Source organism: Aulonocara sp. 'chitande type north' Nkhata Bay, linkage group LG4 (assembly GCF_057382095.1).
Source record: "Aulonocara sp. 'chitande type north' Nkhata Bay isolate Kocher_YH1m ecotype deep benthic linkage group LG4, A_spYH_male_GT1.1, whole genome shotgun sequence".
Taxonomy (NCBI): Eukaryota; Metazoa; Chordata; class Actinopteri; order Cichliformes; family Cichlidae; genus Aulonocara; species Aulonocara sp. 'chitande type north' Nkhata Bay.
This window is the reverse complement of record NC_141347.1, coordinates 12,712,324-12,726,773: the sequence shown is the minus strand read 5'-3', so window position 1 is coordinate 12,726,773 and position 14,450 is coordinate 12,712,324. Positions and strand designations below refer to the sequence as shown.

At 41.6% G+C, this 14,450-nt stretch overlaps 1 protein-coding gene and 1 long non-coding RNA gene across 2 annotated transcripts; both read right to left on the bottom strand.

Moving 5' to 3' along the window:
* Window positions 1–895: 895 nt before the first annotated feature.
* LOC147332090 (uncharacterized) lies at window positions 896–4,999 on the bottom strand. The gene is made up of 3 exons (XR_015128925.1): window positions 4,887–4,999; window positions 1,169–1,285; window positions 896–1,011 (listed from the first exon to the last, which is right to left on the bottom strand). It is a non-coding gene; the product is annotated as an uncharacterized LOC147332090 (long non-coding RNA).
* Window positions 5,000–11,509: 6,510 nt separating this feature from the next.
* Window positions 11,510–13,093, bottom strand: LOC147332089 (pleckstrin homology domain-containing family F member 2-like). Its single transcript, XM_086290558.1, has 2 exons — window positions 12,832–13,093; window positions 11,510–12,562 (listed from the first exon to the last, which is right to left on the bottom strand). The coding sequence occupies exons 1-2, from the start codon at window positions 13,076–13,078 to the stop codon at window positions 11,967–11,969; spliced, it is 843 nt and encodes a 280-aa protein (XP_086146684.1). The 5' UTR covers window positions 13,079–13,093; the 3' UTR covers window positions 11,510–11,966.
* Between the last annotated feature and the right edge of the window lie 1,357 nt (window positions 13,094–14,450).

The window sequence follows — 14,450 nt, the reverse complement described above, 5'->3', positions numbered from 1 at the left end:
TCTGTTATTAACCTCTGTCTCTCTTCCACAGCATGTCTTTTATCCTGTCTTCCTTCTCTCACCCCAACCGGTCACAGCAGATGGCCGCCCCTCCCTGAGCCTGGTTCTGCCGGAGGTTTCTTCCTGTTAAAAGGGAGTTTTTTCCTTCCCACTGTTGCCAAAGTGCTTGCTCATAGGGGGTCATATGATTGTTGGGTTTTTCTCTGTATCTATGAAGCGCCTTGAGGCGACTTATGTTGTGATTTGGCGCTATATAAATAAAATTGAATTGAATTGAATTGAATTGCTTTTTCAAAATAAAAGTCCTATGAAGGTTTTATGAATTTTCTCAGCAGTGACCTTAAACAGTTGTCCAAACACACAGTGGAATATATCTATAATACACAGAAACACAAACTTGTGCAGAAATTACATTTTAATCAAAGTCACATGTGAACTATTTACAGAAAATCATATTGTGGGATTTTGACTTTTTGCCCATACACAATGTCAATTTCTTCAAGTCCGTCCTCGCTGGTTGATGTCTCCACCATAGGACGATTCAGTCTCTCCCACAGCTTTTTTTTAATGCTTCTCCCCAGCTCTAAACTGTAGGGACGTTTGCGGCCATTCTTGGACCTGCAAGAAGAAATTCAATCAAAATGATGCATGTGGTCAAAAACCATACTGTAACCATTTTAGAGCTGGTGATTTTAAAAAGTGACAGGACATTTGGAGACAAACGTACGTCAGCATGCTATCTACCACCTCATGGTAGACTCGCTGATAATCTTCCACTGAGAGGTTGTGGATTTTTAAAGGGCTGGAGCTGGTTGGCTGGTGGTCGGTACTGCATGGCTCGGGTCTGGGGGGCAATTATTTTGACACTGGCAGGTCATCATGTGAGATTGCAGAGGGAGGCACTGAGGTCTTTGGAGGTCGGGAAGAACTGGATGCTGGGCTTCGCTTCCTTTTCCGGGGCTGACTGACTGTTCTGTCACGGTGCCGGGGCCTCTGGGTTGAATTAACAACCTGGGGAAAGGTCAGAAGCACACAAGGGAATGTCAGTAGTTAATAGCGACCTCATTTTTTTTCAAACAAGACAAAAATATAAATTTGATGAACCACAATGAAGTCCAAACTCCAAAACCCTCAAATGATTCTGTTCCTGAAATTTTACACATCCAACCTGGTCCTTGCTGCAGCACGGTTGTTTCCTGCTGGCTCTGGGTTTCATTGCATCACGGGCCTGGCATGCAGTGTTTCTCTTACAATAATTATGGTCTTTGAGGTGAGGCACAGTAAGCTGCAGGTATACACAAAAATGACAGTAATGCAGACATCAGTTAGTAGCTCATGAAACATTTAAAAAATAACAAACCCTTTCATATGTCCATAAACTACTTAAACCACTCGCACGGTTGAATAACTTGTCCACAGTGATTGTAACGACAAAAAATATCCAACATGTTCACATAAAATCATAAGAACTAAAACCAGGACAATGCATCAAGGTCAGTGTAATAAAAGACGTGTCAACTTATGGGCTCGTCGTGTTAGAGCTTCACTGCTGCATACCCCGAAATGACATGTCAAATAATAATTTGCATAAGCTAAACAAACACCAAAGTCCATGTTGTATTAAACTCTAATTTCTGTTATAATCATTGCTGCTTATTGCCGTTTTTGAACAATGCAGATGCACAAAATACCTTTGTAACTGGCCAAGCTTGGTCACGTGTGGCACTTATATGGTTTAAAATGACATGTAGGATATAAAGAAAAGCAAGCTGCAATAATAGGAGAGCCCTGCCTTGTGTGTGGGGGGTAATGAGTTCAAGATCATCATTAGGCTGTGGTGTAATGAGGGACCTCTACCCAGAGGTGACTGTCTTGTCAGGTGAATAATTGTAGCATAAGCCACAATGAAGAAGGAGATTAAAACTTTAGTTAAAAAAGCCCAAAAGCAGAAGCTTTGAGGATTTTAAAGATGATCACAGTTACATGTGGCTCCTGTAAACATGTGACAGTGTGTGTACATTTGAGAATTCAGATGATGCTGCAGAACATTGCTTGCATATTTGTAAATAAACATTTTGGGGATTAGCTTTTCTACAGTGAATAAAGTCTCAGTGTTTACTTGTTTTATTCCCTGATTTTAGTTTTAAATACAAAATAAAGGCCCCCAATCAGGAACATGCACAGCCCCCCCCCCCCCCCCCCAAAAAAAAAAGCTAGAAACAGGCCTGGTGATCATTATGCACTTGAGTTAATTCGAGATGTAAGATCAAATCAAATCAAATCAAATCACTTTTTATTGTCACATCACATGTGCAGGCACACTGGCACAGCACATGCGAGTGAAATTCTTGTGTGCGAGCCCCACAAGCAACAGAGATGTGCAAACACAACAACACAAACGAGCAAAATACAAGAATGGCCAACCTGAAACTAATAAATATATGTACAATATATAATAGTGTATGCATTTCTGGATGTGTATACTAAATATTTTCCTACGTGTGTGTGTGTGTGTGTGTGTGTGTGTGTGTGTGTGTGTGTGTGTGTGTGTATACACATTTTTACAAATTAAATAGTAAAAAAATAAAATAAAATAATAATAATAATAATAATAATAAAATATATAAAATATACAGAGTTGAATATGTGCAAAACAAGTGGCATTTATATACAGTATGTAGTGCATAATGTTGAAGTTCCAGTAGTGAAGCTGAGGTGTCTATGACGTGTTCAGCAGTCTGATGGCCTGATGGAAAAAGCTGTCTCTCAGTCTGCTGGTACGGGACCGGATGCTGCAGAACCTCCTTCCTGATGGAAGCAGTCTGAACAGTTTATGGCTGGGGTGACTGGAGTCCTTGATGATCCTCCCCGCTTTCCTCAGGCACCGCTTCCTGTAGATGTCTTGGAGGGAGGGAAGCTCACCTCCAATTATCCGTTCAGAGCACCGCACTACTCGCTGGAGAGCTTTGCAGTTGTAGGCGGTGCTGTTGCCATACCAGGTGGTGATGCATCCAGTGAGGATGCTCTCAATGGCACAGTGATAGAAGGTCCTGAGGATGCGGGGGCTCATGCCGAATCTTTTCAGTCTCCTGAGAAAGAAGAGGCGCTGCTGCGCCTTCTTCACTGTTTTGTTTGTGTGTACTGACCACGTAAGATCCTCAGCCAGATGTACACCAAGGAACCGGAAGCTGCTCACTCTCTCCACAGCAGCGCCGTTGATGGTGATGGGGGTGTGTACTTCTCTGCACCTCCGGAAGTCCACTATCAACTCCTTTGTCTTTGCGACGTTGAGGGTGAGATGGTTGTCTTGACACCAGTGGGTCAGGGCGCTGACCTCCTCCCTGTAAGCCGTCTCATCACCGTTGGTGATAAGACCCACCACTGTAGTGTCGTCCGCAAACTTCACAATGATGTTGGAGCTGTTAGTGGCTGTGCAGTCGTAGGTGTAGAGTGAGTACAGGAGAGGGCTCAGTACACACCCCTGTGGAGCACCAGTGTTCAGTGTGATGGGGGATGAGGTGATGCTGCCCAGTCTGACCACCTGGCGTCTGTCAGACAGGAAGCTAAGGATCCAGCTGCAGAGGGAGCTGCTCAGTCCTAGATCCTGCAGTTTCCTGTCCAGCTTCGAGGGAACGATGGTATTGAATGCTGAGCTGTAATCTACAAACAGCATCCTCACATACGTGTCTCTCTTCTCCAGGTGTGACAGGGCAGTGTGTAGTGTCAGGGCTATGGCATCATCAGTGGACCTGTTGTGGCGGTATGCAAACTGTAGAGGGTCCAGTGAGTCGGGTAGTGCAGAGCAGATGAAGTCCCTGACCAGCTTCTCGAAGCATTTGCTTACGATGGGGGTCAGGGCTACAGGTCGCCAGTCGTTCAATGAGGAGATGGTGGAGGATTTGGGTACAGGGACGATGGTGGCCATTTTGAAGCAGGCTGGGACTACAGACGGAGAGAGGGAAAGGTTGAAGATGTGCGTGAACACTCCAGCCAGCTGAGCCGCGCATGACCTGAGGACGCGGCCGGGAATCCCGTCCGGACCAGTAGCTTTGCGTGCGTTCACCTTCCTGAAGCACTTCCGCACATCCTCCTCAGACACAGTGTGCGCACTGACGTCATCCGCGGTGCGCACACTGTCCGGTCTCATGGTGTTCGCTGTGTCGAATCTAGCGTAGAATAAGTTTAGATCCTCACACAGAGAGGCCGTGGTCTGCGGTGTGCTGGTTTTCCCTCTAAAGTCTGTGATCGTGTTTAGTCCCTGCCACATACTCCGAGGGTTGTCAAACTGTTGTTCCACCCTGTCCCTGTACTCACGTTTGGCTGCTTTGATCGTCTTCCGGAGTTGGTAATGTGCGTGTTTGTAGTCCGATGTGTTCGCGGAGGCAAAGGCGGTGTTCCGTGCCGCCAGTGCCGCGCGAACATCTCCGTTAATCCAGGGTTTTTGATTTGGGAAGGATTTGACTGTTCTGGATGGGACGACATCTTCCACGCATTTCCTGATAAATCCACAGACTGAGTCTGTGTATTCATCAATGTCTCTGGCGGCCACGTGATACTCTACTTATTAGCAAAAACTGAACATTTTTATCCCAGCTGCAAACTTTGGTGACATGTCTGCCACAAGATCATTTAATACACGCAAAAGAAAACGTTATTATAGGTAACATACTAGTTTAAATGACTTTATGCACAGTTTACCCGTTTACAGCTACAGTGCAACAGTCTAACATGCAGGTATAACTCCCACGTGCACAGGCCTAAGTTTTTAATGCTTTTTATCCACATTTATGTCGTCTATATTTTCATGTTGCCCTGTTGCAAAGTGAACTCTTTCTGGCCGTCGAGTAAATATTCAAAACTTATTGAAAACGGTCATAAAATCTAACATTTTCCATGATGGATGATGGTTGCTGGGTCGCTTTCCTCCGTGACATGGGAGTTGGACACTTGTAAGGCTGCAAGAAGTCTTGAGCAGAAAGTTGTCTTACTTTTGCAGAAATTTGCAGAAATCCCTTGTAGCTTTGCACAACACGCCGAGTGAAATCTGTCTGAACTATACCAAAAGATGCAATGCAAATAGAACCTGGAGACGCATAGCAACCACGCAACCTGTCATGTTAAATCACGCATTTTTGTACCTACTGTTAAAAATCACTGTAATAATTGTTTTTAGTGAGTTTTTCCCTCAGTTCAACCTCAGTTATGGCGGCTTTTTTAATATTTAGGCATCCACATAATTACTCCATCAAAGTGGTGCGTAATGATCATACGAAAATACGTCAAAACAGAGCAAAAGTGGTTTTATTTGCCACAGCATATCACAGCAGCTCATTGTATTTGAAAACTACTGGATTTCATAAGTTGTGCTTATTTTATAAATGGCCCGGAGAGTAGCAAATTCTCTCTTTCTACTCACTGTACTGAACCCGCTGCACTACCCACTTTCACCAATAGGTGTCACCCTTTTACCGTGGAACCAGCTATGTACAGCTCCAAAGTCAATCGCTAGAGAGATCTGTTGCAGTAATAACTTCTTTCCAAAAGGTGTCTGTATAAAAATCTCTGTTATGCTCTGTCAGTTTGCAGTGCCTTAGTCTGTGGTGACATTTTTGTTGGCTCATGCTCATGAATCCACATGCAACGCACCCTCTGTCCCAGCCTCAGAAATGGATTTAAGACGTTTTAGTTTGATATATCGCCCTGTGGTCAGTTTTTGACATTCGTTTTGTTGCGGTCTTCAAAACAGAAAACAGTTACATCTGAAAGAAGATTTTAAATAAAACAAAAAGGGACAATTATATAATACATAATAATACATAAATGTAAATTGTCTGTTTTTTATACAGCACTTTTCTGCTCCACTTGCACACTCAGAGCACTTTATGAAACATGCCTCATTCACCCATTGACACACACATTCATACCCTTTTATAGTGTTTTTTAAATAACATTGACATGCATTCTCACTCTATACTGTTTATGGCATACAGTATCTGCTTTGTTGTTGTATCACTAAAAGAACTTTTGCTTAAGCAACATGAACCCAGATGGTTTAAAAAACAAAAACAAAAAAACGAATGACTACAGGGAGTGCAGAATTATTAGGCAAGTTGTATTTTTGAGGAATAATTTTATTATTGAACAACAACCATGTTCTCAATGAACCCAAAAAACTCATTAATATCAAAGCTGAATCTTTTTGGAAGTAGTTTTTAGTTTTAGCTATTTTAGGGGGATATCTGTGTGTGCAGGTGACTATTACTGTGCATAATTATTAGGCAACTTAACAAAAAACAAATATATACCCATTTCAATTATTTATTTTTACCAGTGACACCAATATAACATCTCCACATTCACAAATATGCATTTCTGACATTCAAAAACAAAACAAAAACAAATCAGCGACCAATATAGCCATCTTTCTTTGCAAGGACACTCAAAAGCCTGCCATCCATAGATTCTGTCAGTGTTTTGATCTGTTCACCATCAACATTGCGTGCAGCAGCAACCACAGCCTCCCAGACACTGTTCAGAGAGGTGTACTGTTTTCCCTCCTTGTAAATCTCACATTTGATGATGGACCACAGGTTCTCAATGGGGTTCAGATCAGGTGAACGAGGAGGCCATGTCATTAGTTTTTCTTCTTTTATACCCTTTCTTGCCAGCCACGCTGTGGAGTACTTGGACGCGTGTGATGGAGCATTGTCCTGCATGAAAATCATGTTTTTCTTGAAGGATGCAGACTTCTTCCTGTACCACTGCTTGAAGAAGGTGTCTTCCAGAAACTGGCAGTAGGACTGGGAGTTGAGCTTGACTCCATCCTCAACCCGAAAAGGCCGCACAAGCTCATCTTTGATGATACCAGCCCAAACCAGTACTCCACCTCCACCTTGCCTGCGTCTGAGTTGGACTGGAGCTCTCTGCCCTTTACCAATCCAGCCACGGGCTCATCCATCTGGCCCATCAAGACTCACTCTCATTTCATCAGTCCATAAAACCTTAGAAAAACCAGTCTTGAGATATTTCTTGGCCCAGTCTTGACGTTTCAGCTTGTGTGTCTTGTTCAGTGGTGGTCGTCTTTCAGCCTTTCTTACCTTGGCCATGTCTCTGAGTATTGCACACCTTGTGCTTTTGGGCACTCCAGTGATGTTGCAGCTCTGAAATATGGCCAAACTGGTGGCAAGTGGCATCTTGGCAGCTGCACGCTTGACTTTTCTCAGTTCATGGGCAGTTATTTTGCGCCTTGGTTTTTCCACACGCTTCTTGCGACCCTGTTGACTATTTTGAATGAAACGCTTGATTGTTCGATGATCACGCTTCAGAAGCTTTGCAATTTTGAGACTGCTGCATCCCTCTGCAAGATATCTCACTATTTTTGACTTTTCTGAGCCTGTCAAGTCCTTCTTTTGACCCATTTTGCCAAAGGAAAGGACGTTGCCTAATAATTATGCACACCTGATATAGGGTGTTGATGTCATTAGACCACACCCCTTCTCATTACAGAGGTGCACATCACCTAATATGCTTAATTGGTAGTAGGCTTTCGAGCCTATACAGCTTGGAGTAAGACAACATGCATGAAGAGGATGATGTTGACAAAATACTCATTTGCCTAATAATTCTGCACTCCCTGTACATAACAAGAGAGAAACAATGACTGGACTGTGCAATGTGGATTTCGGTAAGTGTATAAAAGAGGCAACATTTCCTTGTTCCATGTGGTCATAAACAGGTTGCTCTTCATTCTAAGAAAGAGCTGGATGTTTACAGAAGATGTGACGGTGTCACCATTTAGTTAGAAAAACAAAACAAAGCTACACTGTCAAAAAAAAGTTCTGCAAGTGTTTAAACCATTAAAAAAAATAAAGTAATCATTTAAAGCACAAAAAATGATGAAAGAAGGTTAAAGTTTTATTGATTTTTGAGATTATGAAGCTTTTGCCTCAGGCCTGTGTCAAGAAACATTAAAGCTATGGAGCAGTTCCAATAAAAAGTTGTGCTGTTACATATTTGAAAGATTACCCACACAAATGTCTGTCAAAGAAATTGTTCATCCATCAGTGAAAGAACAGAAGATACTCTATCTATTCATTGGCACACCTTCAAACCTGGTAAGAAGACGGTAAGAAGTAAGAAGTGCAGGGCACATAAGGAAGGTAAATAACAAATATGCACCTTTACTGGCGTAATGCAAAAACAGGAAAAAGTCCCAAAGAGCTAAGCTGTGCACAAGGAAATAAAACAGAACAGGAATCCAACACCTGAGCACAAGAAAAAGGAAGACAGGTGAACACCTTAACAAAGGGGAAAGTCAAGACTATCCACTACGTTGACAAAAGTATTAGGCCAAACTCTTTGAATCTTTGAATTTAGATGTTTTCAGTCCTGTGGCCATAGGTGTGTAAAATGTAGTACCAAGCCATGCAGTCTGCCTTTATAACATATTGTTTGTGAATGAACGGGTTGTTCTTAAGAGCTCACTGAATTTGAGTGTGATAGTGTGATAGGATGCAACAGTTGCAACAAGTTAGTTTGTGAAATTTCTTTGGTCCTACATGTACAACAATCAGCTGTTAGTGCTATTGTTGCAAAGTGGAACCACAGCAACTTAGCCATGAACTTTTAGAACGTGTTCTCGCTGAGTGCTGAGTCTATAGTATGTAAAAATCACCAACGCTCTGTCAACTCAAAGCTGCAGAGTTCCAAACCTCACAGAGAGCTGGGCATCTTGTATGCCCAGCTCTCCTCCACTCTCAACATACCCTGGAATAGCAGCTCGAAGAAGGCTCACAACACCATATGTTGAGAGTGGAGGAGAGCTGGGCATCTTGTATGCCCAGCTCTCCTCCACTCTCAACATACCCTGGAATAGGAGCTCGAAGAAGGCTCCTCTTCTCTCAGGATGGTCACATAAATCAGTCAACCTCAAAGAGCAATTAATATTACTCCCCAACATTATCATATCTGCTATACATAATAATAATAATAATAATAATAATTAAAAGAATGCCAAATATATCCAAGATACTGACAGGTGAGGGGATAAACTTTCAACAGTTAAAGCAGCACATCATCTGCCAAAGCCAGTGGCCTATTTTTCATATTTCAAGTAAGCAGTCTGAATCTGTACCAAGATCTTCATTTCCTCATGCTCCACCTCTTCACCCACTTTCAGGAAATTCGCTGACAGATATACAAACAGACAAATAGCTCTATGTGTCTGATCATATTGTAATTAAAGCATGGGAAGCCCCAAGCATCCCGACAATGTGGTAATTTTACTTTTGAACACTAGGTGTTCTAGTCTTTGTGGCTGTACTTCTATTAAACTTCTCAAAAGGGATTCATGTATTTTTTCTTAAACCAACAAGTATTTATTTGTACTTCATGCTCTGTGTTGACCAGTATATCAGTACTAGTGCTGATATTAAATGGGTTCTGTGGAAACCATTCCACGTGACTGAGCGAGAAGCAGTTTGCCTCTCAGTCTAATAAACCCTTCACTGCACAAGGAGCCATTTTTGGTAACTTAAATGGACATCAACATTGACCTCGTTATGACTCACTGTGATTTCGTAGAACCAGGTGAATTTCTTCCAGTCAATCAGCAAAGATCAGGTTATGTGGCAGATAATGCAGTGAGATCACTGCATCAGCTCGATCAGCCTGAAGTATTTCAAACTTCAGCGTTCTTCAAGAATTCAGGAAACTGGGTGTTTTTGGCCTTAGCTACTCACACACTTGTCATCATCAGAGATGGGCAGTAACACGTTAAAAGTAATGTATCATTGTAATCCGATTACTTTTTTCAAGTAATGAGTAAAGTAAGGGAGTGTTTTACTTGCATCTATTTGAAATAGTGAGTGTAAACAGAAAAAAATATATCTTATTTTATATTCTGGAATATGCAGAAAATAGGTTTAATTGTCAAAGACTGTTGCATATAATTTAATTTTTGCTTGATGCAATGTGCACAAAGTTAAAAGATTAAAACTAATAAAACAAGTTTTGAAAAGAGACTTTTTTATTTGATTACATTTTGTATGATGTATTATGCAGAAAAAGTAGAATTGGGCTGAAAGGTCTATTGCTTTATTGCCTATTCAGGTTGTGTATCATGTTTTTAAAAAGTAACTAAGTAACTGAGTAACTAATTACTTTTGAAAATAAGCAGTCAGTAAAGTAACGGGATTACGTTTTTTTGGAGAAGTAATCAGTAATTAGTTACTAATTTTTTTTTTCAAGTAACTTGACCAACACTGGTCATCATAACATCAAACAGGGGTAACTTAATGAAACCCTTGCATTAGAAAAATTTAAAAGATTGTTTAATTTTTAGAAATTAGTGAAATGTGTAGTATAAAGATGGTGACCTGTTTACTTAAAATTAGCAGCAGGTATTAGACATTGACCAGACGGATCTAAGGAGCCATGATATCTCCAAAACAAAACAAAACAAAACAAAACAAAACAAAACAAAACAAAACAAAACAAAACAAAACAAAACAAAACAAAACAAAACAAAACAAAACAAAACAAAACAAAACAATAAACAAACAAAAAAACCTCCAGAAAAACAAAAAACACTCCTAATAAATAAATAAATAAATAAATAAACATAGAACATAGGTAAACAGGATATTTGATGTTGCCAGAACTTTGCATATCACTGTACAGTGATCCAGTGACAGATTTGACCCATTTATACATCATTTTCTTTATTCATTTATTTTTTGTGACCTTATAATAGTTTTATTATACTTAAATCACATATATTGGTGTTTACTTTTACTGTAAGTCTTATTACTGCTAAAATTAACGGAATAATTCAATATTTATAATTTATTTAATTTTAATTGAGTTGCATACAAAAAATGTGCAGAAACCACCACTAGTTAGAAGGCAATTTGTCTACTTCTTGTTACATAGTTACAATTTCTACATCAGTATTTTGCTTTCAGTCGATTTACTGTTCTTTCAAAACTGGCTGACTGACTCAAAAATGTACTCGCTTTTGTTTTGGAGCTGTCTACTGTATTAGGATGTGCTCGATTCAGAGAGTTAACTAGAATGAACTTAAATCTTTGAAAAGAAGTGTAAATGTTTAGCCACATTCTGTTATTACCGCATTATTATAGCAGCGTCATCAAGTACTGTAACACTAGGACGTGCTACAGTTTGATATGTATGTTTGTATGTTATATTTATGAAAAATGCCAGTGAGAAGAAAAATGATGATAAATCAATGGTGCTGTAAAGGTTCTATGTGTTTTCCCGAATGGTTTTTATATACATGCTTATTGGAAAAATGTATACTGTGGGTGAGGAACTATATACGGTTACTTCACTGACCTTGACTTGCACAATAAAAACCCCAAAAAGTCACAGAAGTAAAAGAAAACACTGTAATATGCTCCAATAAGACTCTGAGGGCTAAACAGAGGACTTATTACTAAATGATGAGATTTCAGTGTTGTAATAACATCTCTCACAAATTGATTATCTGCACTTTATTGTTGAGGTTAAGGAGCAGCAAAAGAGCAGATACTGGATGCAAATACTTTACATGCATTCAAACAAAGAAACATGCATTCAGAGTCACATGCACAGGGAGAAGACAGTGCTTTTTGGAATAGAAATATCCTTTATTGTGAAATTCAGCTGTTCCAGCAGCAAAGTGACAGGCAGATGGAGCATTATTCATTTAACTAGCATGGTTAATGGCACTGAATATGTACAAAGATGATATATTCTTGTCTTTTTAAAATGATTTTTTCGACTCACTCCTGATTTGTTATTTACAGTGCAAATTGTTGCGTGTACAGCCTAAGATTAAAACACAAATAGACACAAACAAATAATACGTCGTCACATTTATCTTTACATTTATGTAACTTCATGTAAGAAAATCAACTTTGTGTAATCTGAATCCATTCAAAAGCGTCTTTGTTGCAGTTTATTGGCTACTGTGATGGTATTGACTTTGGGTAATCATAAATGCTCAGCCGTTCCCAAGTCCCGTTTTTGGTGTCCAGCCAGTTGCTGGGAGAATAGATCCCTATCTCTCCTTCCTCCACTTTCTCATTTTCCTCACCAGAAGGACAAAACTCTTCCTCCTCTGAGCTGCTTTTCCCGGCGCTGTCTCCCCTGTCGCGAAACTTCTCTTCATTAATATTCTTGTAGCAGAAACTGCAGATCCTCAGCTTTTTAGTGGGGTGGATGTGATTGATAACGGCACGTTGCTTGGAGCATGAATTGCAGACCAAGAAGCCGCAATTCCTGCAGTGGTGTCGACGATTGACCCCACTAAACTTTGTAGAGAGGCACCGCATGCATTTGCAAGCAGCCGGATCAGGAATCCAGGAAACAGCAAACTTCTTGGAAGGTTTGCAGCTGGTGCCCTGCATTAGGCTGGACCGGCATTCATTGATGTGCTCTATCCAGGCCTTCTTCTCCTCGTATGAAGGGGCGGACACAAAAAAAGACTTGCTCGGTGTTCGGATCAGCCACTGATGCTTGAATATGTCACTGTCCTCCAGGTCTTCCAGCTCAATGTCCTCTAAAATCATAGTGAATTTGATAACAACATAAAAATTACATGGATAAAATGGTATGAGCAGAAAGCTGAACATATGAAGTTAAATTAGCACAGCACACTTGCTATTTTCTACTTGCCAGTCATATTATGGACAGTATTCAATAGTGTTGGCTCTTCTTGAAGCTTTTGTCTATATTTCTTTCTCTTCAGTCATAAAATTGTTTTTTGGCAGTTTCACATTAATCTTCTCACAGTAGGTTAGCTGCAGGAAATGCAGATGAATGTCTCACCTAAAGGGATGATCTTCTGCTTTTTGTACCAGCGACCAGGCACAACAATGCTGCCGTACACCAGAATATCAGTGAAGAGGAAGAGGATTTTCTGCTGTATCTTCTTGCGACCCTGCTTAAACACAGTTCCCTCTCCGATTAGAATCCGGCCCGGCTTGGACAAGGGCTTCCCTGCTTGATGGAATGAACTCTCCACCGCCTGCACACGCTCTTGGTTCTCTCGTTCAAAGGTTGGGTGATCCATCATTTCTTTGGTGTGAACAAGTTGTGCAGCTTGATAGTGTCTGAACTCCAGAGTGCCTTTTTAAACTATTGGTGGTGATGTAACGGGGCGGGCCAAGTGACAAACATGTTATACTGGAAGGCAAGAAAAGGGAGTAGTGAGGCAGTACTTACTGGAAAAATAGAAACTGGTCAAACAAAACAATCAAGAAAGAAAGAACATTCAAAAAAAGTGGAGTCGTTATGGAAAGATTATACAGTATTACATATTTATAAGTTGCTTTAAACGAGGAAAGCTCCCTTTTGTGCAACAACAACTTTCACTTGCTATTTCCAAAACAATATCTTAATTCTTATTTGGCAGAAGAGTGCACGGTAAAATCAACAGTATGATTGTCTCCCTCTGCAGAGTCACTTCACAGAGAGGTGCAGGAATGTCAGAATTCTTTTCCCGTCCTTAATGAAAAAAACAAAATAAATTATGCTTGCACAACATTGCTCAATCAGTATGAGCATTTTTATGGAGAATGCGAACATAAGTTTTGACCCTTTGGGTTAGAGGTGGGATGCCCGGCAGGCTGACTTTATGATTCTTATCGCCTTGCTAAAAGACTTCTAGAGTGAGATGTTTTCATTTTTAAAGTTTTTTGTTTTAAAAAGTTTGTTTTGTTTTCTCCTCCTTGAATCGCTACCTTATCGTGGTGGAGGGGTTTGTGTGTCCCAGGGATCCCAGGGGCTATGTTGTCTGGGGGCTTTTGCCCCCTGGTAGGGTCTCCCATGGCAAATTGGTCCTGGGTGAGGGACCAGACAAAGAGCGATTCAGAAGACCCTTATGAAAAGGATATCGAGGGAACAGTTTACCCTGCCCGGGATAGGGTTACCGGGGCCCCGCCCTGGAGCCAGGCCCGGGGAGGGTGCCCGAGGGCAAACGTCTGGTGGCCGGGCCTTAGTCCATGAGGCCCGGCCGGGCACAGCCCGAAGGGGAGACATGGGCCCATCCTCCCGCAGGCCCACCACCCGCAGGAGGCGCCATAGGGGTTGGGTGCATTGTGTGCCGGGTGGCGGCCAGGAGCGGAGGCCCTGGCGGACTGACCCCCGGCTGCCAAAACTGGCAATAGGGACATGGAATGTCACCTCTCTGGTGGGGAAGGAGCCTGAGTTAGTGCGTGAGGTTGAGAGGTACCGGCTAGATATAGTCGGGCTCACCTCTACGCATGGCTTGGGCTCTGGAACCAGTCTCCTGGAGAGGGGCTGGACTCTGTCTCAGTCTGGAGTTGCCCCTGGTGAGAGGCGGGGGGCTGGGGTGGGTATTCTAATATCCCCTCGGCTTGCTGCCGGTACGTTGGGGTTTTTCCCGGTGGACGAGAGGGTTTGTTCCCTGCGCCTTAGGGTCGGGG